The sequence below is a fragment of the Alosa alosa genome, chromosome 5 (assembly GCF_017589495.1).
Source record: "Alosa alosa isolate M-15738 ecotype Scorff River chromosome 5, AALO_Geno_1.1, whole genome shotgun sequence".
Lineage (NCBI taxonomy): Eukaryota > Metazoa > Chordata > Actinopteri > Clupeiformes > Clupeidae > Alosa > Alosa alosa.
This window is the reverse complement of record NC_063193.1, coordinates 8,602,657-8,630,346: the sequence shown is the minus strand read 5'-3', so window position 1 is coordinate 8,630,346 and position 27,690 is coordinate 8,602,657. Positions and strand designations below refer to the sequence as shown.

The 27,690-nt window shown below is 45.6% G+C and overlaps 1 protein-coding gene across 1 annotated transcript in view; it reads right to left on the bottom strand.

Moving 5' to 3' along the window:
- Positions 1-27,690, bottom strand: part of cfap299 (cilia and flagella associated protein 299) — a 95,013-nt gene that overhangs the window by 55,905 nt on the left and 11,418 nt on the right. The window contains exon 3 of the mRNA XM_048244276.1: positions 9,276-9,366. Coding sequence (XP_048100233.1) covers positions 9,276-9,366 — 91 coding nt within the window. The remainder of the gene's footprint in view (positions 1-9,275; positions 9,367-27,690) is intronic.

Here is a 27,690-nt window from a genome sequence, read left to right as displayed (position 1 = left end):
CCAGACCCGTATCTCGAATCAGAAAAATGATCATCTAACCCCGAAAGTGAGCACTTGCTATTCCGGTCTACAACGCAGCCAAACTCTAAACAAACAATGCATCACCATTAGACAATAACAAAAGTAGACAGCCGGAATAACAGCACGTTGACGTGCAGATTCTGTCGATGCAAAAGACACAAGCTACCTTAAATGTTGTCGATGCACTTGCTTTCAGTAACCACTGCAAAGCACTTCTTCATAACACAACTGATTAGAGCTGTACAAGTTGTGCGACGCAGTTGTGTGTATATTTGGTGCAGAGATGAGGGACGTGCAGAGTGGTTCATGGGAACAGCCACTGTGATGGTCATCTCTCTTGGCCACGTCCTCTTCCACAAACTGGACGTCGGGGGCCAAAAAGCTGTTTCCACTTGAGCAACACCCAGCACAGATTCCACACACTGACCGGCCTCATTAGGAGCCGGGAGCCGAGCCCATTCTCAGACACACACACACACACACACACACACACACTATGCAACAGGGCCTGTGGGCTTGCTACTGCTGACATCATTAGGCCTTTCTCAGGCAGGAAGGCTTTAAACACACACACACACATACAGATGTACAAACCCGCAAAGACTTCAGTCACACACACGCACACAGACACACACACACACAAACAAACCCAGCCACAGACTCAGATACCTAAGGATAAACACGTATATAAATGCTTTCTCCCTCACACACTCACACACACACACAGAAGGCTTTTGGGTGTGGTGGTTGTGTGAGACTGACTAAGGGCAAGAGGACGGGAAAGGGGGGAGTCAGCCTGGGTTGGGGTGGGGACCTTCACACACACACACACACACACACACACACACTTCCAAGCGTTCCCCTCAGCACACAATGGCCGAGCCCGAGGCATTCTGCGCAGGTGTGACCTGGATTTGATCACACTCCACTTCTCACCCAGAGCAAACAATGCCAGAGCTGCCCAGGTGCACCCTTTGTGCTGTGTGACTTTTGGCAGCGGCACTGCTTTCGCAAGAGGGTGAGAAAGAAGGAGAGAGGGAGAGAAGGAGGCAGACAGAAATAGAGAGATGGACAGACAAACAGGGGGAGGGAGAGGGAGTTTAGGAGAAGGTCAGCGACAAGGTAGAGAGTAACATTAACACATTAACACAGCAGCCATCCTGAGGGGAGCAGGAACACACACACACACAAATGCGCACACACAACACACACACACACACACACATACACAACAGGGCAAGTGGGCTTGCTAGTGCTGACATCATTAGGCCTTTCTCAAGCAGGAAGGCTTTAAACAAACACACACACACACACACACACACACACATACAGATGCACAAACCCACAAACACTTCAGTCACACACACAGGCAGCCTAGAGCCTTTTTGTACATGACCAAATCCGAGAGTGAGTTGAGTTAAGCGGGGCCACTGTTTGACAATTCAGGTCACAGAGCATCTGGGTGCAAGCGCCGCACAACTGCACACACTACATTTGGACCTCCACTTCAGACAGCTGTAGGCCTATACAGGTCACTAAGTAACTATTAGAGTATGTATGTATGTGTGTGTGTGTGTGTGTGTGTGTGTGTGTGTGTGTGTAAGCATGAATGAATATGTGTGTGTGTGTGTGTCTGTCTGTGTGTGTGGGGGTTTGTCTTTGTGTGTAAGCATGAATGATGGAGAGCATAAGACACACATGAATGACTGAAGAGGCTATATTCACCTTTGCACATATGGGTATAAGTATAAAAAGAGAACTGCCACCTTCTCTCAGCTGGTTAATGTATGGATTTCATATGACCTTACGCTGCTGTGAGATGCATTTGTGTTCCATTTATATTACGCGAATTTGAATATGCACACATTTTGTCATGTTTTGCATATAGGTTTGACAGGTTTGCTTTGCATTGACAGTCTTTATATGCACACATGTGAGCATATCCAAAGATGTAGGCAATCACACACACACACACACACACTGTTGTACTAGGCATTCTGCAATGACATGGCCAGGCCTTTTACAGTAAAAGCACAACTGTTCAGAACTCTTACTGTGCACATCTTCCTTCTGAAAGGCTTTTCTCGGTGTTATTGGAGTTGCAGAACTTCTGTAACTAGGTGTACGTTGACTTGGGTCCCTAAAACTTATCCGATGTGTTAACACAAACTCATCTGCAAGAGCAGCCTGATGGAGGTCAACTACTTTCTGCTCATTAACATATGTAGCAACAGAGGCAGGCAAGAATTTTTTTAATTCCTCAAGGAGGATCAAATCACGTAACTGTTCTTTAGCGCCAACATTCTGAGCTACGCACCAGCGATCAAAGAGTCTCTCCTTTTCACTGGCAAGTTTCACCAAAGTTTGACTATCGGTTTTACGGTAACCTCGAAAGCGCTGTCTTTAAGCCTCGGGCACAAGCTCATAAGCTCGCAAAATAGTCGTTTTAACCAACTCATAATCAGAGCTTTGCTCGAGAGACAAGAAGGAGTATACCTCTTGTGCTTTACCAACTAAAATGCATTGCAACAGAAATGTCCAAACTGTTTTTGGCCACTTAAGAGTAGTTGCAACTCACTCAAAATGTACAAAGTATTTATCTACATCCTTTTCCAGAAACGGCGGCACTAATTTGATATTACGAGAAACATCAAGTGTTGCATCAAGCATTGTTAGAATTTCAATACCCTCACTTTTCACGGCTAACTGCAATCTGGCAATTTCAAGCGGAGAGGCCAGCTCTTGCTCTCTTGCTTGCAACTGCAAATGCTCCCGGCGAAAAGCCAATCTTGCATACGAAATTCATGATCCCGTTTTGAGCGGTCAGGACCTTTAGGAGTCCTGGGCTGCTCAGGAGGATCTTTAAGCTTTACAGGACTTTCTGGTTTGGGAAGAATTAAGGCTTCTGACTAAAGCGTGAAGTCAGAGCAGATATTACTGTGGACTTCTTATGCTTTTCTCTGACGAGCTCAACTTCATAATTAGCTGCCAAATCAATCAATTGCTCTTTAGTAAGGGTTTCCATCAAGGACGCATCAGGATTTGCAATAAAGTCCTCGACAGTTGCCATTGTAGCAAAACCAAATTAGTTCTAATTTCAAAAGGGAAACTAGTTGAGTTTCCAAATCAAACTTTGTACCCAAAAGAAACAGCTTTCAAAACACAGGAGTTATCAAAGCAGTACTTTAAACTGCAACAAAGTTGCTATATGCAATTGAAATTTAATTTTACCTAAGTGGTCAGCAGCGAGAACAAAGACCACGAACAAAGTGCACGGTTAACAAGATATGCAACCACAAACGCTCAAAAGGTTTAGGAAGCGCACGTCTAACTAAAGCTATAACCTGCAAAGAGGTTCAGTGAATGTAACGAAGCACTAACACAAAAAAAATCTTCGAAGTGTTACAAAAGCAACACGAAAACTCAAAGAAGCTTTTAGCCTCACTCCAATTTGCTAAACTGAAAATGTGAAATGGAACAAAAGTGCACCAAACTGAGTCAGTGGAATCCCAACCTCCCTAAACTGAAACTCTCGACCTGGCTGTCTTCTGGCCGTACTGAGCTCGAGGCCTCTTTGGACCCCCTCCTCAGATGTTGCCCGAAAAAAACAGTGACGCAGCTTCCCAAGGAATTTCCACTGAACCAGTGCAATGCACTTACCTTACTGTTCCGCACACTTGCAAAAATCAATGCCAATTTACAAAAAACGAATTCCAAGATACTCGTGACAGGAAAGCCAATCAGGAGTATCCTGGACGAGCCCCCAAATTTATGTTACGGACCTTAATGAAAGGTCCTAACATAGATTTAGAGACACACCAGAGGTAAGGCTCAAAAATACGGATTTATTAAATGTCCAAAAGCGTAAGACGAAAACGCTGTGGTTCTCAGAGAACGCTCCTCTGCATGTGCTCTCCCCTGGACTGCAGAGGTACGGGTCTTATAGAAGCATGCCAGGGTTAATTGGAGCAGGCCAGGTGTACCGCATCACAGGTTAGGCACCTGGGTGAAGGCAGACACAAACACAAAAACAAAAAATAGCCAACAGGGTGTGCCAAAAATAAATCGAGAAATTTAGGGTTCGTAACACACACACACACACACACACACACACAAGCACACACACACACACACACACACACACACACACACAGGCACCTGCTAAGCACAAAAACCTTATGTGCTTCTCTTCTTGACATAATTGATTTCATATGATCAGCCAAATTGCTAAGTAAGATCAGGCCCAGATCAAGTGTGTGTGTGTGTGTGTGTGTGATGTGTGTGTGTGTGTGTGTGTGTGTATTGCCTGTGTTGTGTGTGTGTGTGTGTGTGTGTGTGTGTGTGTGTGTGTGTCTGTGTGCCTTTGTGCATCTGCAGGGGTGATTGCTTGACAGTGTATGAGCACGACTGTGCTTGCACATGTTATAAGTGTTTATAGAGACACCAGGCAACGTTTTCGTGTTAATTAATCATCTTCGTAAGTCGGTATATGGTTAAATGACTCATTAAAGGGCAAATGAAGACTCTCTTGCCCGCCCCTACTGCCTGTAGGAAGAATATCCCGCTTGCAAGTTCAGTGTATTGTACCCGTCGACCTTCAGTCTCACAAAGTCTCAGACATCGAGAGAAGCAGGATCAGTTTACATCCTGCATCCCCAGCACAGAGGCAGGCTAACGAAACACTAGCGATTGTTGCAAACGTGTGTATAATGGCAGAGCCGGTGAATAAGCAAAACCCTTATTGGAAGATGCAAAAGAAAAGAGCTTCAGACCAAGCGAGGGCTGCACCGATATGTCGACATTACAGATGCTGGGGGCTTAGCCAGAGAGAAAAAAAGCATCAGGCTTGCCTGGTGTCCCTTTAAGTGTGTGTAACACTGTATTTCTTTGTCTGTGTGTATGTGTGTTGGCATGTGTATGACTATATGTACACACACATGTGTGTGTGTGTGTGTGTGTGTTAGAGCTGGTTTGTGTTAGGCCTGATTGGTGAGGGTAGGGCAATGTGTCTGGAGTGCATTAAGACCTTCTGCCCTGACTGACCCCAAGACAGCACTCTCCTCTGCTCTCCTTTCTTCTGCTCTCTTCTCCTTTTTCTTCTTCTCCTTTCTTTTTTCCTCGTGTCCTCTCCTCTTCCCCTCTCCTCTTCCCCTCTCCTCCACCTCCTTTCCTCTTCCCCTCTCCTCCACCTCCTCTCCTCCACCTCCTCTCCTCTCCCCTCCTCTGCGCTCCCCTTTGTCTCCATTCCTCCCCACACCCATCCCTCCATACCGGGCGTGCTCAGTACACTCCACCTCTGCAGCCCTGGGTGGTCTGCCTCGGCGGCCTTATCAAAGATTAACGCCTGTAACGGGACCCCCCCCGCGCGGGGCTGTCCCACCGCAGGCCTCGGAGGTAAGAGGAGAGACAAAATCCCCACTCTGTTTGCTTTTGTCGCTGCAACAGGCAGCTATGACAGGAATCCGCCCGGCAAAAGCCAAGCGAAGCCACCCAATTATGGCTCTCTTAAAGGGCCGCACTGGTTGAGTTGGGCTTATCAGTGCCTTTGTGCTGGGCCTGGTTCCCATGTCAGTGAGAAGAGGAAGAAAAAACATGATTACCAGAAACGGACTTACGAGCGCCTGCCAAGAGGCTTGAGCATTTGCAAATCAGCAAGGTCTCTTGACTGTGGACTGTTGTGTTAAGTTTCACATGTGTTATGAAATAACTCTGTTCTCACCCAGCTGTGAGCTACTCATTTGCAGGTCAGTAGTACATTAAATTGTCCTGTACAGTAAGGAAGAGAGGAGAGAGAGAGAGAGAGAGAGAGAGAGAGAGAGAAAGAGAGAGAGAGAAGTCCAGAAACAGAGTGTTGCTGGCCAAGTGCAAGCATGGTCTTTTTGCAGTGCTCGCTGAAGCGTGAAGCTCTGGCCGGTGTGCCGCGCTCTCTCCCCAAGTGGAGGCAGCTGTGCGCTCCAGATACACGGCGTTTCACGCTCTCGCCCGCCCGACGCAGCTCATTGGAAAACAGATTGTGTAAACGCTGCAGAATTCAGTGCCCCGCACCACCACCACGGCACCTGGCAGCGGTGCAACGCTGCAGTCTCTCTCCGCCATGCTCGCTTCCTCTCTTTCGACCACCACTGGCTCAGCATGGCTACGATACTCACCAACACACACCCCCCCCCCCCACCCCACCCGCGTCTGTTACCCGTTTACTACAAGAGCCTTTGTCTTTGTCTTTCAGCAGAACACCCAGAGCAAGCCATTCGGAAATTTCTAGAAATAAACACGTATGGCACCTCCAGTAAATATTCCGTATCCCCCGGAGACAAATAGCAGTGCGTAACAAGCGTGTGGCCTGTACGGCTTCCTGCAGCGAGACGCTGGCTGCTCCCCGAAGGCCGGCGGGTGGCGTGGTGTGGGTACAAGCTGGCTGGAATACATTTGCGTAAGGTAAACACAGCGGTGGGGTCAGGGCTCGTCAACGTGGATTAAGATTACCTGCAGCTCAAACAGTTTGCAAAGAGAAGAGGTATTAAGTGCTCAAATGTGGCTTGGGGTTTAAACAGAGAGGGAGGGCTGGGAGGGGGAAAATAAACAGCTTTTCAATGCAATTTCTCATCGGAGCAAGAAACTTCAGAAGGGGGAAAACTTCAGTAGGGGGGGAAAGTGTGTGTGTGTGTGTGTGTGTGTGTGTGTGTGTGTGTGTATGTGTGTGTGTGTGTGTCTGGTGTGTGTGTATGTGTGTGTGTGTGTGTGTGTGTGTGTGTGTGTGTGTGTATGTGTGTATGTGTGTGTGTGTGTGTGTGTGTGTGTATGTATATGTGTACAGTGTGTATGTGTGTGTGTGTGTGTGTGTGTGTGCATATATATATTGTGTAATGTGTGTGTGTGTGTATTTTTGCATGTGTGTGTGTGTGTGTGCGTGTGTGTGTGTGTGTGTGTGTGTGTGTGTGCATGTTAGAGGTGACATAAAACTTGCTTGTCCTTATTTTTCTTCACCTCTATCTACCTCTCTTTCTGTCTCTCTCTCCCTCTCTCTCTCTCTCTACATCCCTCTCTCTGTCTAGCACAGGAAGAGTACAGTAATATTATAAACTACTTGATTCACACTGGACTCAGCCACAGTTTTTCCTTTGACCATCGGCATGGGGAACACCATTTGACCGACCCCTTCTCTGACTAGTATTATAAAACGGCAAGATTTTCCCCTCTTTATGGAGGGGGTGGAGTGTGAGTGTGTGTGTGTGTGTGTGTGTGTGCGTGTTGCACTGTTTACTCAGCAAACATGTGAGGCGAGAGAGAGGGTTGTGAAGTAAGGGGGATAGAATCAGACGAGGGACGGGGTGCGGAAGGTTCTGGAAGCCGTGCTGTGTGATCTCCTAATCCAGCCGTCCTAATCCAGCAGGTCAGGCCAGGTCAACCCCAACCTCAACACCCCCTCTCCACTGCCCCACCCCCCAACCCCCAACCCACAGCCTGGCCTATAATGAGCTCCTCAGAGAACAGAGAGATGTTTAGGCAGCGATCAGCGATGGGCGTTGATTAGATGGGGCGGAAACAGAATAATGTAGATTGACTAGTGTAGATTGTGTAGTGTGATACTGCAGATTACACATGAAACCATATGGTTCAATTACCGTTGTTGTGAGACACAGCCTCTGTGTAGTCTGTGTGTGTTATGCGCTGTTTAAAACAGCAGTCCTTACATTGGGCAGAAAGCCTGAGAAGTTACCAAGTTACACTGCGGTCACCTTGACAAGCGTTTGAATATGAACTAGGCTGGACTACGTTCAACTGGAACCCACCGCTTGTAGCTCGACCACATACTACTTGTTCTGTCTGCAAAGGCCGAATCATAGATATATCAAATAAACCTATAAAAATCAGTCCACTAGGACTCCATCCTCCATCTATTTTTTAGGAGTAAGCATTTCTCTGGTGTTAGTGGGTTTGGGGCAGCCGTGGCCTACTGGTTAGCGCTTCGGACTTGTAACCGGAGGGTTGCCGGTTCAAACCCCAACCAGTAGGAACGGCTGAAGTGCCCTGGAGCAAGGCACCTAACCCCTCGCTGCTCCCCGAGCGCCGCTGTAGCAGGCAGCTCACTGCGTCGGGATTAGTGTGTGCTTCACTTCACTGTGTGCTGAGTGTGTTTCACTAATTCATGGATTGGGATAAATGCAGAGACCAAATTTCCCTCACTGGATCAAAAGAGTATATAAACTTATACTTACTTGTCCTTCGTTTTGAGCTCTGATCCCTTTTGCAATGTGCATCAGAAACATATTATGTTTTGCTACAACTATTTTACAAATGTTCACAAAAGGTTTTCAAATGGGACCTTTCATCGTGCGTCTCATTTCCCTGATCCACGATGGGCTAGATGATGTCTGACCTCTCTGGACACGGGCCCGGCTGACGCTCTGCCCACCAGACGGAACAAGGCCTTCCTTTAGAGAGACAGTCAATCCATCTCGCAGGGCTCCCTCAAAGCACCGGGCACAGCTGCCCACAGCCAGGTGCCCACAGCTGGGCAAACTGTGGCATTCCCTGGCACCCTCGCCCATGGTGCCCAAACAGAGTTGCCTTTTTTAGGGGCGCCTGTTGGAGATCGTTGGTAAACACCGGGGCCAAGCAAACAGCTCTGCACAGGCTCAACACAAACTGTGTGGGGTGTTGTGCGCTTTGACAAACAGCATGTGTTCCTTTCTTTTCAATTGAAAGGAAGGGGGTAGGCATGGCACAGGCAACTTCCAGTGTTTTTGTCCAGTAAATGGATGTTTACCTGCTTTGACATTCTATGCAACAGATATAAACACGTTAGGTAGGGTCTTTTTTTGGGTGTTTTTTAGGTTTCAAATACACACACGCACACGCACACCCACACACACACAGAGACATAAACAAACTCACAACATACACACACACAAACAGACTCACAACACACACACACACGCACACACATATCCCGGGCGGGCTTTCCCTCCCTTGTTTTTTAGCATTTAGCTGAAGGGGAGGGTGCTTGGAGGGGGCTTCTAGCTCTGCCAGGCCCAGGGGTGAGGGGTAGGTAGGCAGATAGGTGGCAGGGAGGGGTGGAGGTGGAGGAGGAGGAGGAGGTCCGCTCCGCCTGACTTGACACAGAGCAGATTTTGTTTGCGGGTCCCCTAATGGAATCACAGGAATATTCTGGGGGAATCCCATTACGTAGCGATCTGGGAGGAGAGGGCGGGGGGGTTTGGGTGGTGGTGCTGTGGGGGCAATAATGTACTCACAGTCATCCTGGCGCTGCGGTTGGCCTCCTCGCGCTCCGCCAGTGCCTTCAGGAAGTTATCTTTGAGCTCCTTTCCTGCGCTTGCCAACGTCCTGGAAAAGACAACATTCAAATGGTTTGAAATGGGTCCCTTTTTTTTTTCCTTGAGGAAATAGAGGTGGAGGGCACAGGGGGAAGGCGAGGCGACGGGGTGGGGGTCTGAGCTTTGAAAGCGTTAAAGGTTCTTTATGGAAGGTTTTTTTTTTTTTCTTGCTTTCTACGTTTGAGATATGTTTTCTTTAAACGTAAGCTCACATAGATGCGCACTGTTTTCACATGTGAATGGATCAGCGGAGCCGCTGGCCGCCCTCGGCAGTCCCACGCCGGACTGTGCCACTCGATACTTCCCCATTCCTCTCAGTCCTGTCTCCACATGCATCGCCAGGACACACGCACTGGAGCGCTCGTCTGGACAGACGCCATTAAGAGACAGAACTAAACATCGGAGACACTACCCAACTCACTTCACACAAAGGGTGACACTACAAAAACCAGCCTTCAAAAATGCATTCGTACTATTTTTTGGTCTTTAATCTGCTTTCTAACACAAATGCTTCAAAGGTGATATCCCACAGCGGGTAGGTCAAAAAACGAACTGTGTTATCCTGTTTTGACATAAGTCTTACTCTGAAGAGGAAGGCCTTCAGAAACATCAGATGTTTAGAAAGCCCTACAACATTATGACACGTACAGACTGACACATGGAAAACAGGTTTAGTATTCAGCATGTGTGAGAGAAGATATTATCACAGCACTGTGATTATTTGTGCACTATGTTCTTACTAGCAAATACCACTGTGTAGCTTTAACAAATCTGGAGTATGATGCATTTACTTAAAAGTATTTTTATGACAAATACAATAGTTTTTGTCTAAACCTCTCCCCAACAGGCAAAACAGTAAACAAAGTAACAAATCGAAATGAAAAATGGAGGAGCAGGCCTGTCCAAAGCATTTCTTCTCCTCGTTAATTGGTCACGTTGGGAAACACACACCCTATCAAACCCGAGTCCCATCAGAGTTCACTGATTTTATTTTCACATTATGACTAACTTTTTTTTTCTCTTGCACTCGGAGTTGGCGTGTATCCATGGAAACATAGTTCTGGCGCTCGTCGAAGCCTCCACACCTGACAAAACATTGGCACTCGTCACTAAACCCCCCTCCCCCAACATCCCATCACCTCCCCCCACGAAACCCCGTTGGTGGAGAGGCAGAAGCGGCTACGGCGGCGGCAGCGGCCCTTGTCAGGCATCCAGACGTTCGCTCTGCTCAGCGTTCCCAAGGTCTGCGACGTGTTTGCCAGAGCGTCCCCTTTGCCAGTAAACAGGTAATTGAGAACACTCCTCTGCTCCAGTTTACGGAGGGGTTAGCCGCAACTCTGACCTCGGGGCAGGCGGAGAGCCACGGTGTGGAGTGGCGCGGTTCGGCACAGCACAACGAGGGGACGCGAGGGGAACGTTTACTCACTTCTTCTCTTCTTCAGACGACACATAGCGTGGATGAAGATCATTTCTAATGAGACCTGAGGTAAAAGAGGAGTTAATGGTCCGGGTGTAGTCCCTTTCCAGATATTTCCACATTACCCCAGCGTGGTATAATAACCATCGAAAGCACATAACTCACAGATATTCAAGGTAATCTTAAGCCAAGCACCTCAGGCTCTGATGACCGCTGAGGCGCAAATACAATGAGTAACGTCTACTCATCGCACACCACACACACACACAGACACACACACATACACACACATTAAATAACAGTGGACACATACCATGCCTCCATAAATTTGAAACACTATAAGGGCGAAATGCTAATGTTTTTGTTTCACTTAATGCAGTGTCCCTGGAAACTCTGAGGGGAAATGAGAGACCCACACGTTAAATAACCACAACTGCTGTGTCAGACCTTTTTTTTTTACTGTGACACATTTCCCTTAATCTAAAAAGAGCTAAGAAATAGACATATGTGCATAATACATACAGCTATTTAAAAATTGCATTGTTAACACATCATGTTTATCACAGCCCATGAAAGAAAAATAAATCCATAAACTGATCTGATCAAATCAAATCAAACCACCACTATATGGACAATCAGAGAGTGCAGCGTCCACCGAGACCACATAGCTCTGGTCTACCCGGTCAACCCAAAGACTGGCCAATCCTATAGGAGCATCTCTGACCTGCGTTTGTGAAACCCCAAAACATTAGTTTTGTATGGTCTGGAATTTGTCCAGTGCCAGCATTTCCTTGTTTTGAACACTAGAGGGCAAAGCAGGTTTCAATGCCACATTGCGCAACAGTCGCGAAAGCAAATCTAAATTGGAGTAGGTCTGTGAGTGGGATCTGCTCCAAAATGCCATGGGTTCATTCGTGGACCCATGCTAAAACTTTCTACCAAGTTCCACTGAAATTTTTGTTTTGTCGCGTAATCCTGCTCACAGGATTTTGTCCCTCACAGGCAACAATGAGTAAGACATACTAAGATTAATACTACAGTACTAACCCGGCAGATGAACTCCTCCACTTTTGGCGTGGAGAGAGAGGAAAGTGTCCAGGGAACAAGGACCATCACATGCAGTGAGTAACCCTCCCGCCGCACACATTATGGGATGTGCTAGCTAGCGAGAAACGATAGCATCCGAGGGGTTTAGCCTCCGCCTCCCAATGTGAGGTGCTGCAGGATGGCGGGTTTGGGCCAAGGCTGGTTGGTGTGGGGCTAAGCAGCACAGTCAACACCACACAGGTTACACCAGGCTTGTCACTTCAATTCATTCTGTACTCAGCACGTCTCAGTACTGGTAGTCTGGAATAGATGTGGTCTCACTGGATGGCCAAATCCAGCCAGTGACAGGACTTGAAGCATGGCATTTCACATCTGAGGCCATAACACTAAATGTGGACTTTAACTATATTTTCTTCTTTTGAATGTTGTCCATCATAATTGCCCAAGATGCTTCTCAGTGTATCATTATGTCAAGCCGGCCTATCCTGTGGACCATCTTAGCTTCCACTAGCAGGGGGAGGATTTTAACTTCTTTTTTTGTAAGAATGTAGTTCCACTCTTTCTGAAACGATTTAACAGAGCATGATGCACATAGGGTCTTAGCATGTTTATTCTGGACAGTGATTTGATTGTGTGTGTCTGTGTGTGTGTGTGTGTGTGAGTGAGGGTGTCTCCCTGAGTAAACAGGACACACTCATGCATTCTATCCATGACAACTCTTTGGCTTGCTTCAGCTTTGCCTAATGTTCTGAGGAGTGCCAGACACGCCGAGGGCTGTCGGAACCACAGTTCTCCAGGTCCCACAAACTTCCTGGACCGCGTTCACTGGATATGAGGTTCTGCAGGCGTACACCACACCTCGTAATAGTCCAACATGCCCTACAGCTTTCAGGAGGTGAGACAAAAACAGTCAAAGCGAGCACTTAACCAAGAGATATCTGACAGTGTAATAAAGCATGACTTCACAGTTTTATGACTGTAGCCATATTAGTTATAAAATCCACATGTTGAGAATGCACTGGCTGTTCCCATTGGGTGATTGGGTTTTCAGTGACTGGGAGCATGGCGCGCAAAATGGCTTAGGCCAGGTGTTCCCAAACTTTTCCACGAGAAGGCCCCTAAATACCACTAGGTTCTGGCCAAGGACCCCCTTGATGTGTTATTAAACCCATCGACAATACTACGGCAAATGTAAAAATACATTAAGCTAATCCTAATAATTATTTTAGCCACAAGCACTTCGTGATGGAGCATACAGTGTGTAAAAATTGCATTTGGGGCTTTCTGCTATATGAGACCTATCACTCTACTATTATTCCCAGTCATTATCATGGAAAATATAATGTTTACAAATTATTATAATGGCATTGTATAACAACCCTCATAGTAATAGTTATATTTTATATGTTTCAAATGTATTTATTAGCTGCTTTTATTTTTCCTTCCAACTTGCTGAGGACCCCCTGGCACCCCCTCGCGGCCCGCCAGGGGCCCCGGCCCCCACTTTGAAAACCACTGGCTTAGGCTGACATTACATCCGCGTTGCGTGATTTAGAGATGCACTGCTTCGAATTAATGCTGAGGTGAGGGAATGAGGCAGCCTCTCTCCGGACAATTACCACCACTGGTGCTGGCCAGGGTTGGGTGGGGGGTTTGGGGGGACCGCTTCGCGTGCAAAGATTAGGCGGACAGAGAGCCGGTGCTTTGCTCAGACACACGTCTAAACTAAGTCTTGTGTCAACACGGCCCGAGTGTCAAGTTTTCGAAAACGATTATCTCGGTAGCTTGGCACGCTTTCGCGATAGCGTCACCCGCGCGTCTATTTAAAGAAGGCCCCCTCTGGAGAGCACAGACGGGGGGGTTTACGGGGGTTCGGATGTCCATTCCATCGAGGACAGCGGGTGATATTATTTACTGAAAGTATGCTAACATGTGGTCATGGATGAGCCAGTGGTGACAGCGCTGGTGCTTTTGGGAATAGATTGCATTGAGATTACATCAGTGCCTGCTCTGGTGCCTGTCACCCCCATTCTCCTCCCCAGCCTCCAGCACCTCTCCTCTGGTATGCTCTCCTCTCTCCCCCTCTGTCTCGGACCACGCCGCACCGCGGGCCCGGGAGCGTTCAACCTAGGTGGCCATCGCCTACGGGTCGGAGCACAGATGTGCGCCGTCGTAATTATGTAAGGCCTAATGAGGGCGGGGTGCAGGGAGCCTCGGGCCGCCTGCCCAGCCGGAGAAGTTCATTGTTCACGAAGGGCTAATGTCCTCGGCACTGCGCGGCCCAAGCTGTGAGGTGCAGCGCTGCTCTGGGCGATCATCTGACCGACTGGTCATATAGGGGCTAGACTAAAGCTGCACAGAGAGCTCCGATGATGGGTGTGTGGATTCAGTTAATTGTACAGGATGAAAATGTGCCGCTATAGGCACTGGAAGCGAAGAGTGGTGTTTCAGCTTGTTAACGTCAGAGTATCTAATAATAACAAGGTGGCCTGTCCGAGTCAGCCCATCATGGAGAACAGTCTTAGCATGAGGCGACCTAGTACCCTGGGTTTATTTTTGTCACGCTACTTTCATGGTGGTAAAAGACATGAATGAAATGGGAAATCAAGCAAACTAAACCATACCAACCATGGCAAATAGTCATTATGACTGAAACAATATGACTGAGTCCAGTTTTATGTTTGGGCATAAAAAGTGAAAAAAAGCACATAACCAATGGGGTTGTAAAGTGTGCTTCCACATTTAGTAATGTAAGTAATGTATACCCTCTGAATCTGATTGATTATGCACATTTTTCAAGTCAAAAGTGACATTTTACCAATCATGGTCAACTAAGTGTGAAGCTTAAGCAAGGTCCGTATAGGCAAGTCCCACCACTTGGCAGCCATCTTGGTAACGGCTTTGGGCAGTTATTTTAGGTAGCTACTATCCTATTTAAATAAATGGGGAGGCATACATACTGTAGGAGGTCATATTGACATAAAAAGTACATCAGGCGAATCTATGATTAAATTTGAATTGAACAATATAAATATTTCCACCCAAATGAGGAAACATAGACGTTATTCTTACGTTTATATTACAGGAAGGGGGGGATATGTGTAGCAACTGCCGTTATGAACTAATCCCATACATTTTTATGGAGGATTCTTTGAGTGCTGTGTCTCCTCATTATTATGTCTCTTAAGGCTTAAGCAACTTTAAATTACAGCTATGCATTACGTTGAGTGCAATAACTAGGAAATATAAAACCCTGTCTTTTAAAGGTTCATTATCTTAAATGGAAAACTTAATGTCAATAGTGACTAGTACAAGCCATAAGCTCTTTAGCTTGCAGCTGAGGGCTAGGCTAGATAGGATGAAGGCATTTGCTCCATGCTGTAATACTGTATTACTATACGGGGCCTGCACTTGAAATACACAAACAAACACACACACACACACACACACACACACACACAGTACAAACACACATGTGTACACACACACACACACACACACACACACACAAACACACACTAAGCTGCTGAGCCATGGGCATTTAAGAGGGGGTGGCGGCGGGCTGGCGGCGACACGCGTTGCTCTTTAAAAGCCGCAGATGAGTGAGCGTGAGTGTAATTTCCTGCGCGTGCCACAGAGCACCTCCAGGAGCCGCCGCGCCACAGACAGAGAGACAACACAGAGTACTGGGGGCTGGGCTGGGCTGGGCTGGCCCTTACACGGGTCAAAGACACAGGCTTACATCTGCACAATGCTTAGATTGCCACGCCAGTGTCTGACAGATGGAATTTAATGACTTTTCTTTTTTCATACTGAGCAAATTGGAAAGCACACATATGCACAGTTGCCAGTGCCATGAATGCAAGTGGGGGAGAAAGAGGGAGAGATAGAGAGAGAGAGAGAGAGAGAGAGAGAGGGGGAAAGAGAGAGCTTCTAAGAAATTGCATTTCATGTTGAACAAAATTGATCGCCCTGTTCCACATATCTAGAATAGCTCTGTAGCTTGTTATTCTCCACTTTTATTATTTGTGGCCACGTGTGGTCAAAGTGTTGAAAAAGACAGACGGTTGGATTACAATGTTTTGGCACACTACCTTCAAATACCTCCAAGTACGTCCGGATGAAAAATGAAAAGATACACACGGTGACCCCACATGAAATAAGCAATGCTGAGCGTCTGGTTTCTCAGCCCTGTGAGGGATCTCGTATCCCCACGGAGAGGAGCTCAACTGGCCATGACAAGCACAAAAGGCCCAGTCATTTAGCTGCCATTTGCAGGCGTTTGTGACACAAGACGTGCCTGGGAAGTACAGTAAGGGACCATTAAACCACATGATGCAAAGAGTCTGAGATTCCAGCCACGGACTATGCAAAAGTCAGCTTTGTGTGTGTGTGTGTGTGTGTGTGTGTGTGTGTGTGTGTGTGTGTGTGTGTGTGTGTGCGCGTGTGTGTGTGTGTAGGTGCTTGTCAAGGGCAAACAGACCCATATTTGCTCGGTGTGAAGTTGAGAGTTTTACTGACCACACAGCGAAGGTTCATTTCAAATGCAAGACAAGCTGTTTTCAGGCTGTTTATTATTTGCTGATTTTATTAGACGCTATGGTCAGTGTTTACTATGCCTTTGGCTTTTTCACAGGTGAAAGCTGAGCACCAGCTCAGCATGTTGACCTAGGCTGTCTGTCACTGAGAATGATTTAGTTACATCATTGTTAAAATGACCTGTAACAATTACAGTAATTGTAGTCAATGCAAGATCACAGCAGGAGGGTACTAAGTTGAGTCATCTAGATGTCATTTATTGTAGCAGCCCATAAAATGGTCATATCCCTAATGTATTGGATTAGAATGCCAGGTAATATATAGTTTATAATATATGTATTTTCATTATGTTTCTAAGGCAGGAAAATGAGAGCCAGGGATGCACCACAATTTCAAATATAGTGAAGCTCAGCTCAGATTTGCAAGCAAAGCTGGACAGATGCCTTGCTTTAAAAGGAAGTGAGTTGGGTTGGGTGAGCAAGTAACTAGAATTGAGTGAACGTTGGGATGTGAAAGAAGGACTGTAATGAATGTAAGTGTGTGTGTGTGTGTGTGTGTGTGTGTGTGTGTGTGTGTGTGTGTGTGTGTGTACGTGCGTGTGTGTGTGTGTGTGTGTGTGTGTGTGTGTGTGTGTGTGTGTGTGTGTGGTATGTGCATGTGTTTATACTTATTCATAAGTGTGTTGGGGAACACATGTGTTGGTCAACGTAAATTTATGACCACAATAGAGAGGCATCATTTGGAGTAGCCAAGAGACCACAGAAGTCCTTAATCACTCTGAAGGATAATAAAAGACATGTTTTCTTTCTCTTTTTTCTTTTCATTTTTTTCCGTCTTCTTTTCAAAATGGCTATCAGATGTCGTCTGATCTACAATCATCAGCCTATGGCTGAGTCAATGACAGGAGGAGCTCCCAAACACGAAACAGCCGCGCTAACCACTGGCCACTGCGCTGTCAGGAGCGCATCCGAAAACACTCGTCACTGGACGGCAACAGGCCTGCTCCACGACATCGGCGAGACGTCCAACCTTGGCTTCCCCCAGCTCTGCGCTTCCCGGAGAGAGCCTGGCAGCCAGGCTGCTGCGTGGCGATCATTCCATTCGGCACGAACACGCGCCATACTCTCTCATAACGCTCGGTTCACATGGGTATCCGGAATGCGACCCCTGTCAGGAAATATAACAGCAATGTCAACCATTCTCTGGCTCGAGCCCGGGACGCGCCAGATGTTCATGGGCTCCTGAAAACTGGTATGCATGGAACATTTGTTTTCGCACACAGCCTTGAGCTGTCTACAGTCCACCCCCCCCCCTCCCCACCCTCTTTTCTTTACACATTTAAAAGAAATATGGAAAGTGCCAGAGACCGGTTCTCACTGCCAATGCAGCATCCTTTCCACAGATTCTACTTCCAGAGGACTTTCTGTATGAAGCACCTCGGTTGGATTCACAACTTCCCCGTGAAGGAGAGGTGTTCTAAGTGTGTGGTATGGCCTTTTCTGAAAGCACATAAGCTGCATTCTAATTGTTGGTTCCAGCTGCCAAAGCTAATGCAAGCTTTGATTACATTGAGTATTGCATTATTTTTATGCGCCAACATAAACGTGGCGTAATGACATCAAGCAAAAGCATTTGAGAACTTAATCTCAAGAAAATAGGAGTGCGTAATGACCAGGGTGTATGGAGGAAATGGCAGCCGATCAAATTAAATTAAAGAGAAATAAGCCCCACATCTGTGTTTCTTGGAACGTCACTGTGAATCTATGAGGCCTGACCAGATAGACGTTGTCACCAATGGGTTGTTGCTTTAAGATGAAATTATGGTTCATATGGCCATGATTTTTCAGCATAACATTAAAGCACTTTCCCTAAATAGATATGACACAAACCTGTACCAGTTGTCATTGTGAGGGACTACTCCCCACTCCCAGACACAGGATCCTAGCGCAATTGGAGCCAGCCCATGATTCAAGTCATGATATCATGAGAGACCCCAAATGATCTCACTGGCACCAACATTCTGCCTATGGTCTTGCTTGGCTACTGTTTCCTCAGGGGGAAAAAGTGGAGAGAAGGACAGGGGAAATGTTGAGGCCTCGGCCCTTTCCTGTGACATCACATCTCTGGGCCAACGGAGCTGAGGTCATTCGGTCAACCTTTCACTCTCAAAGGAACATAGGCAATAGGAATGTGACATACTGTACCCCCATTCTTTTCTAGATTTCTACTCCATTCTCCATGCCTACTTTGGAATGCCAACCCTTCCTTGGAGGTGATGACACCCTGGTGTTCATCGTAGTCACTGAAGACTACAAACCACGTTTTGGTTCCCCACACAGGGAGCTACAGCGTCTGTGACATCCTCTAAGAATAAGGGGAGCTACAGCGTCCGTGACATCCTCTAAGAATAAGGGGAGGGAAATTCTTAAGGTGCTGGAGGTGACAGCTGAAATCACACAGGGACAGAGGGAGAAAAAGAGAGAAAGAATGTGTGTGTGTGTGTGTGTGTGTGTGTGTGTGGTGGTGGTAGTGGAGAAACACAATAAGCATGTTTTCACCTTTGAGATATAAGGAATTGTTGCCCCGTTCCTCCAACTGGGGAACAAGATACACTGACAGAAGCAGAGTTAGAGAGAGAGAGAGCAAGAAAAAAAGAAAGAGAGAAAGAGAGAGACAGAGGAAGGAAGGAAGAAACAAAAGATTGATTTGCCCTCTTCTGGTTCCTCATGCGAGTAGAGCATATACAGGGCTCACCACCCTGCAGTATAATGGTCCATTGACTACCAGCTTCAGTCCATGGAGAGAAGGAGAGAGAGAGAAAAGAGAGAGAGAGAGAGAGAGAGAGAGAAAGAGAGAGGGGAACAGAGCAACCAGGAGAGCCAGGACAACGAGGCTTCCATCTCCCGCTCACCGTGCTTAAATTAACATAATAGAGAACAGGAGCTTGTCTTTTTTTCTAGCCCTCCCCCCCTTTCTCTCCATCCCGCTCTCCCTCCTCTCCTCCCGTCTTCGTTGTTCTTTCTTTTCTTAGTGTGTTCAAATATACCAGAATTTCGATGATGGAATGTAAATTACACTGCTCTCTCACTGGAGCCCACAATGGAAGCCTTAGAGCAACTTTTAGCCAGGCTAAAACTGCAGGGCCAGCACATATTTGTCGGGCTGGGAGTTCTCTCTCTCTCTCTCTCTCTCTCTGTCTGTCTCTCTCTCTCTGCAGCCTGTGAGAGACTGCTGCTGGGTCATGAGTGCTGAGGCTCCCAAAGTAAACACAGGTGCAAGGGGAGGTTTGTGAGAGAGTGAGGGGGTTACCCCTTCCAGTAGCTACGGCAACACAAACGGTCACACTCAGAGGACCGGCAATACGTCCGCAAAACGATACCCCGCAGACCCCGGGCGTCGGTTCCTACACCCTAGGCTCCGCCAGGGCCGTGCTCTTATCGAGCCTCATTTAGGTGGATTAACGAGACTTTAGCCATTTACGCAGCAATTATGAAGGCTAATGATCGGAACGCCATTCCCTCGCGTAGTGGTTCCCAGCTGTTCCCCGGTCATCGCTCACTCACACAAACCCTGTTGTGTGTTTATCTTGCGAGCTGTCATATTTCCGTGGGGCCCTAGGGCGATGGCTTGCGGAAGAAATTACACAAAGTTGAGTACTAATGACCTGCACTTTTCTGGCTGGGGGCTAGCATCACTTTTAGCAAGTATGTTTGCCTAGCATTGGATGTCACTTGTGCTGAAGAACCACATTTCTTTTGGCTCAGCTGTTTCTTTGCCTAAAAGGCCTCTGACAGAGCTGGGCATCAATCACAGCTGTCCTCGACTGAAGCTTCCACAGGTAAAGCTAACGTGGCGGCGCGCTTAAGCAAACCCCAACGTGGAAGCCATGGGTTGATCAGCAGAAAGGTGACACCAGGGGCGGAGAGCCTGCGGCAGAACACCCCACCCCTCACCTCCCCTCATCCCCAAAAAATGCAAGCAGATGAGATGAGGCCATTGTCCTGGAATGGAGTACAAAGTCTCTTCTGAGGGGGTTAACATCTGTCAGACTCCGCCAGCGAGTTTAGAAGATCTATAAACAGGGTGAGGGACGTCTGCAGTTGCCGAAGCCCGAAGACGGGATCGTCCCAGACTTCTTTTCCCTTTGGGATGTGTGTGTGTGGAGAGTTGGGACTCTTTCAAACAATTTATTTAGCAGGAGATTTGCATCGCTCATGTGCTATACGACACAGCCCGCGGCAGTTGTTTTGAAAAAGCACCTATGCAAAGACTTTTTGGCCGCCATTTGTCTGTTGAAAAAGAGAATACTTATGGTGTTCGATGAACACATTTGTGTGACAAATGCATTGTTCTTCTCTCTCATCACCTTGGACCATTATTCTCTACTTGGACGGGCACAATCTACATATGGCACATGATCATTCAGAATTAAACATTTAAAAAAAATACATGGGTAATCGATTCTCTACAAATGAAAGAGTCTTCTTTGTCTTTTAAATACTTCGCTGACAAGGTTAAAGTGAAAGCTAGCACGCAATCAGCAGCCAGAACTCTGTGTCTCTTGGAGAAGTCTCGTCCTTTAACAGGCCTGTCAGGCAGCCTCTTTACGGTCACACTCTCTCACTTGTTCTTTTTTTTTTTCTCCTTCTAACCCTCTCACTCACTCTCTCTTTCTCTCACGAAAGCGTAAGAATAACAGGAATCGGAGGGAACTGCTTGCTTTGGACAGCTGACCACGGCACACTGAGGCCAAGAAGTCTCCAGTAAAACTCCTGATACCTTGAGAGGAGCTCGCACTGTTCACTCCATCATCTCTCGACACTAAACAAATTCCCACAGCAGACCAGGGGTTGCTGAGTGCTGCGGTGGCAACTAGCCTGTACCATCACTTATGAAACCATGAAAAGAGAAACTCTCAATTCATCAGCACATGGATACGCTCATGTTTAGCCCAGAGAAACAGCGGCAACATCAAAGCTGTTGAGCAGCGAGATCAATTTGCCCCAATATACCCCCCCCCCCACACACACACACACACAACATCCCCACCCCCACAACTTCCTCACAACAGCAAAAACAAATGACCTCAGGGAATTTGGTTAGCCCGCTACAATAAACACCTTTTTTAACAGAAGCGGTTCCCACAGGTGTGCACTGAACTGCGCAATGACCTGGTCTCTCAGACACGAGTCAATTGCCTGCCTGCCTGCACCACAACTAAGCTTTACTGTCTGTTTGCACAGGTGACAGGAGCAACGGTGTTTACTGCACGGAATGCATATAAAAGAAACTCGATCCGGCTCTTGCCTGGGTTCTCACTGTTCAATCAAGTGTGCCAAACGAGTGTGATCTGTACCAGGCCCTAATCATCATTAATGGCTGGCCAATGGCTGTTCCTCCATGCCAAAATTGGTTACAGCAAATAACTTCAGCCGTTATTGATGGAATACCATTAAAAAGTTCTTTGGTGGGAGAAGGTTAACATTTGTCTTTCAGTTCTTGGCTTTGTCTAACACTTTGCAAACAAATACTCATGAATTGGCTAAAGCAGCCTTGCAGAACAATACAGATTTAGGCTAACTATCTCAAACAGCAACAGATGTTACAAAAAAGGGCTTTTAACTACAATTGTGTATTGAAGGCTGGATTCTGTGCCTTTTTGAGCTTTCAATACCTGGCAGATGGTAACTCTCAATAATACAGTGATTTCTGAAAATCAACACTTACTGTATTTGGCATATTTTTCCTTAGGGTACTTGGAGGGGGAGGGAATAATCTTATGGAAAATATTATTTTGGGCTGTTGAACGTCAAGGGAAATTCCACACAGCATGACAATTTACTTTACTCCTTTTTTTAAGCCTCTGTCACCTCTGATTACACTGAGAAAAAGGGATCAGTTACACATGCTACACACGTTTTCTACCTAGACCTTTCATTGTTGACCCTTACGTGTGTGTGTGTGTGTGTTTGTGTGTGTGTGTTTGTGAAAGTAAGTGTGTGCGCATACGCATGTTAGGGGCATTTATTAAAATAAGCATTAATAGAAAAAAGACAGGCAAGTATGTGATCCATCTGGAACCTATGTAAGGCCCGTAATCTGACAGGAACTCTGGCAGGGCTGCACTCTCACAAGAGTCCTGCCTTCCACCAACAGGATACAAATCTTCCTGCTGATGTTCAGCACCAGCTTCGAATGTCAGAAACGTCTGTCAGGTGGTGGCCATTTTGTTTACAATCTGCAAGCTAACTACTTTTACTTTACTCAGAAGGCAAGGGGAATTGTCAGGGTCATCTTTCATTTTGGCTTGTTTCGATTGCTGTTTTCTAGCGTTTGCCAATAGCTTTTTTTCCGTAGGGCTGCCTTTCTGCTTTGGCTGCTCTGCTGCTTGCTGAGCATCACTGTTCAACACATGTTGCCTCCGTGGTTTCGTCCTCATCAGACGCCGGTGGCTTTTAATTATAACGTAATATCATGGCAACCACGAGGGGACATGTGATGCATCACTTCCAGCTTCTCTAAGCAGCCAGTTCTACCCCCCCAACACACATACACACACTTCCCCCCTTCCCCCTTCAAACACACGGCTCGAGAGCAGGCAGCACGCCACCAGCGGAACTCAAATGGACCTCAAAGACTTACTTCACTTCAAATCTGGGCTTCACCTCAAACTCAACTTGTTTACGAAAACCAATAAATGGTGCCCTTTAATTATTTTTCTTTTTTAAATCTGACATGACATCTTGTTTTCATCTTTACAAAAATCACGTAAAGCAACACAATGTAGGAATTTCCCTTTTTGACAATTTTCAACATCTAAAACTGATGAAAAGGGTCATGCTTCTATCTCCGACAACGTTACATAGTGCAGTGCCAGGTGTTCTGGGTGTGCATCGACAATGTCAGAGACTCTATTCTCTTTATTCAGTGTAGCATCAAAATAAATTTGAGGCAGTTACAGTATTCTTAGGTACAAGAGCTCCATCGTGGTGCTTTAAAAAAAATCCATTTGGTGATTATTTATGGTGCATACAATCATGAGAAAACGTATTTAGAAGCCATCCCAGCTAACACAGTTAAGTTGCTGCAACGTAATAATATATTAATATATATACCAAAAATACCTTGTCACAACGTCGCATCCAACGTTGCCACAATGTGGAAAGTGAAAGGTGACAATTCATAACAGCAACGTAACTCTCCAACATTGCCAATCCATAACCAGAACATCAGGCTACGTTGCAGCAATGTGGATTACAAAATGGAACCTTTCAATACCACATTGCTGCAATGTAACCTGATGTTGCGGTTACGGACTGGCAACATTAATAAGTTACGTTGCAGTTACAAAATGGCACCTTTCACTTTCCACGTAGCCACGTAGGATGCGACTTTGTGCCAAGGTATTTTTGGTCATTACATGCGCGTTGCAGCAATGTAACGGCAACGTAACTATGTCAGCAGGGTAAACAACTGACTACGTTATCAGCTGACCAGCTTATATCATTGCTGCAAAGTTGCTCATGGTACCAACTGACAACATTCTCTGTGCAACATTGCTGTGAAGCTATAAGGACATGGCCAGATTATAACGATGCGGTGACCAAGTGACAACTTTCTGGCATTGTTGATGCAACGTCATGTGTTAGCTGGGATGTCTTTAGAGATTTTCAAATGAGTCATGAGAGTGACAAACACAACAATGTGTTTTCTTCTTTTTGGTCTTTATGGTATGTGGTGTCAATTAGAGAACCAATACAGCATCTCCTGCCAACCAAATTCGTTTTGAGTCAGCTCTTCCTCCAGAATTGTCAAACACTGATCTTTTTTGTGCAACCCTCTCTCTTCAGCTGCTTCTCCATTCCCTGACACAGACACATCAACCTCAGATTTCCCCCATGGATCATATTTCCCCAACACTTAAACTAACAAAACTAGCACTCCTAAATATCAGATCTCTTTCAAACAAATCATTCTTAATTCATGATCTAATTTGCACACACAACCTTGATTTTTTACTTTTAACTGAGACATGGTTTGATCAAGCAAACAGTGCTGCTACTCTCATCGAATCAGCTCCCCCAAACTTCAGTTTTTTGAGTGCTACCAGAGCAAATAAAAGAGGTGGGGGGATAGCCACAATTTTCAAGACGTCTTTTCAGTGCAATCAGTCATCATTCGGTGACTTTACTTCATTTGAATATCTGTGTGCATGCATTAAGTCTTCTCCTCAGATTTTATTACTGACAATTTACAGGCCTCCAAAACATTCAGCTAAAGTTTTTCTTGAAGAGCTAGGTGAACTGCTATCAGTTGTTTGCATAGAGTATGACTGTCTTATTATATCAGGGGATCTAAACTTGCATGTGGATAATCCTGAAAACAATTATGCCAAGGAATTCATTGCACTAATCGATACTTTCTCCCTAACACAGCATGTACAGGGGCCAACACACTCTCTCGGCCATACCCTCGACCTTGTTATCACAAAGGGTCTCGATGTCTCTACAGCTGTTAAAGACCTGGCCTTATCTGATCATTTTTTGGTGTTCTTTGATATGTCTATGTCCCCACACACTCAAAACACAGCTATGATGGTAAAAGGAGAATCATAAATTATCAGACAAGTGCTCTCTTTGAGCAAGCACTTTCACTAAAGTCAAGTCAACTGTCAGACTCTGAAGACTTATTTGATCACTTTAATGCAAAAATGGCAAACATTATGGATGACATTGCTCCATTACAATTCAAGAAAGTTAAGGACAAACAGAAAGCACCATGGAGGCAAAATCCAGCAGTTAAACTTCTAAAAAGAGAGTGTAGGAAGACTGAAAGAAAATGGCGTAAATACAAACTTCAGATCCACTATGAAATCCATAAAGAGATGCTCCGCTTTATATAACTCTGAAATATGCAAAAGCAAGACAGTCTTTCTTTTCTAACATTATCAATAGAAGTTCAAATAACACTTTCATATTCTATTTTCAACTGTTGATAAGTTAACAAATCCCCCCTCACAATTAAGCCTGAACTTCTCTCAACTAATAAATGCAATGAGTTTTCATCTTTTTTTAAAGGTAAAATTGACAAAATCAGACTCAACATATCTGCTCAATTACAAATTCAACAACCTGAACTTCCAGCAACAAACAGAGGGAAACTAAACTTGATGTCAGAGTTCAGCTTGATAGACTACGAAACACTTGAAAAAACGGTACAGAATCTCAGCCCTTCCACATGTGTCTTAGACACTCTGCCTACCAATTTCTTCAAAACTGTTTTTTCACCTCATAGCGGCGGATGTCCTTCAAATTGTAAATGTATCATTGCTGTCTGGCACTTTTCCTAAGTCACTGAAAACAGCTGTTGTAAAGCCACTTCTCAAGAAGAATAACCTGGATGCCTCCATGCTAAACAATTACAGGCCCATATCCAATCTACCTTTTATTGGCAAAATTATTGAAAAAGTAGTCTTTAATCAATTAACCACCTTCCTAACATCAAATGGGTATTTTGATTACTTTCAGTCTGGTTTTCGGGCAAATCACAGCACTGAAACAGCTCTCATTAAAGTTTCCAATGACATACGCCTCAACACAGATTCAGGTAAAACATCAGTCCTAGTGCTACTGGACCTTAGTGCAGCATTTGACACTGTTGATCACAATATTTTACTACACAGACTAGAACACTGGGTTGGATTTACAGGCATAGTTATCAGCTGGCTAAAATCATATCTACAAGAAAGGAGCTTCTTTGTTGCCATCGGAAACTGTACCTCAACACCAACGTCCTTGACCTGTGGTGTTCCCCAGGGGTCGATCTTGGGGCCACTATTATTCAACCTCTATATGCTCCCACTTGGACAAATCATTCAAAATAATTTGATTTCATATCATAGCTATGCAGATGACACACAAATTTACTTAGCTCTATCACCAAACAACTATGGTCCTCTTGAATCTATGTGTCAGTGTATAGAACAAATCAACACCTGGATGTCCCAAAATTTTCTTCAGCTGAACAAAGAAAAAACTGAAGTAATTATATTTGGTAAAAATGAGGAAAGACTTAGGGTTGCCACTCTCATTGACACAAAAAGGGTTGAAGGCAAAGGATACTGTTAAAAACCTTGGTGTATTAATTGACAGTGATCTAAATTTCAACAGCCACATGAAAGCGATAACTAAATCAGCTTTTACCACCTCAAAAATATTGTCAAACTCAGAGGGCTGATGTCAAAACATGACTTAGAAAAACTCATTCATGCATTTATCTCCAGCAGGGTTGATTACTGCAATGGACTGTTCACAGGCCTTCCTAAAAAGACTATTAAACAGCTTCAGGTGATACAAAATGCAGCAGCTAGGACTCTAACAAAAACTAAAAGAACTGACCACATTACTCCAATTCTTAAGTCCTTGCACTGGCTTCCAGTAAGTCACAGAATTGACTTTAAAAGCACTATTGCTTGTTTATAAATCAGTAAATGGAGCAGGACCTAAATACTTGTCAGACATGCTTCAGCAGTACACACCTTCTCGTCCTCTCAGGTCCCAGGTGAAAAACCTGCTAGTAAAACCTACAGTTAGAACTAAACATGGTGAAGCAGCTTTTTAGCTGCTATGCGGCTCAGCTGTGGAACCAACTTTTGGGATGACATTAAAAGGCCCCAACTGTAGCCAGTTTTAAATCTAGACTTAAGACCAAACTGTTCTCAGGCGCTTTCTGCTAACTGTGCCGAGTTACAAATTCTGAATCTGCCTCGATAATTATTCTACTTTGTCTTTTATTACTTTTTTTACTACTTTTGCCTTTGTTTTTGCTTACTAATTATTCTTTACTTTTAAATGATTTTACCTTGTGTTTTATGTTTTCTTTTTATTATGATCTTTACCTTTTAACTATTCTTTGACTATATTGCCCTTCTATGCTTTTATTTGTTATTATCGTTTGGTTTTGTTTATGTAAAGCACATTGAATGACCTCTGTGTATGAAATGTGCTATATAAATAAACTTGACTTGACTTGACTTGACTTGACATGAGTCATGAGTTGTCCTCATGTCTCGATACACACACACATGCTGGCCACACATATGCTGCTTCACAGACGCAACTTCCCCTTCCTCGCCAGCACAGCCATCACCTCCCCGACCCCAACCCCCGACCAACACCATCACCATTACACGCAGGTGACTGCAGAATTCATCACAGGCATCCGCCGCTTGCAGGCAGAAAGGGTCTGACTACAAAGCCACTGATGACAGTGCCGCCACGTAGCTTTATGGCGGCAGCCTGATAATGCAAAAAACACGTTCTCTGGGCCCCT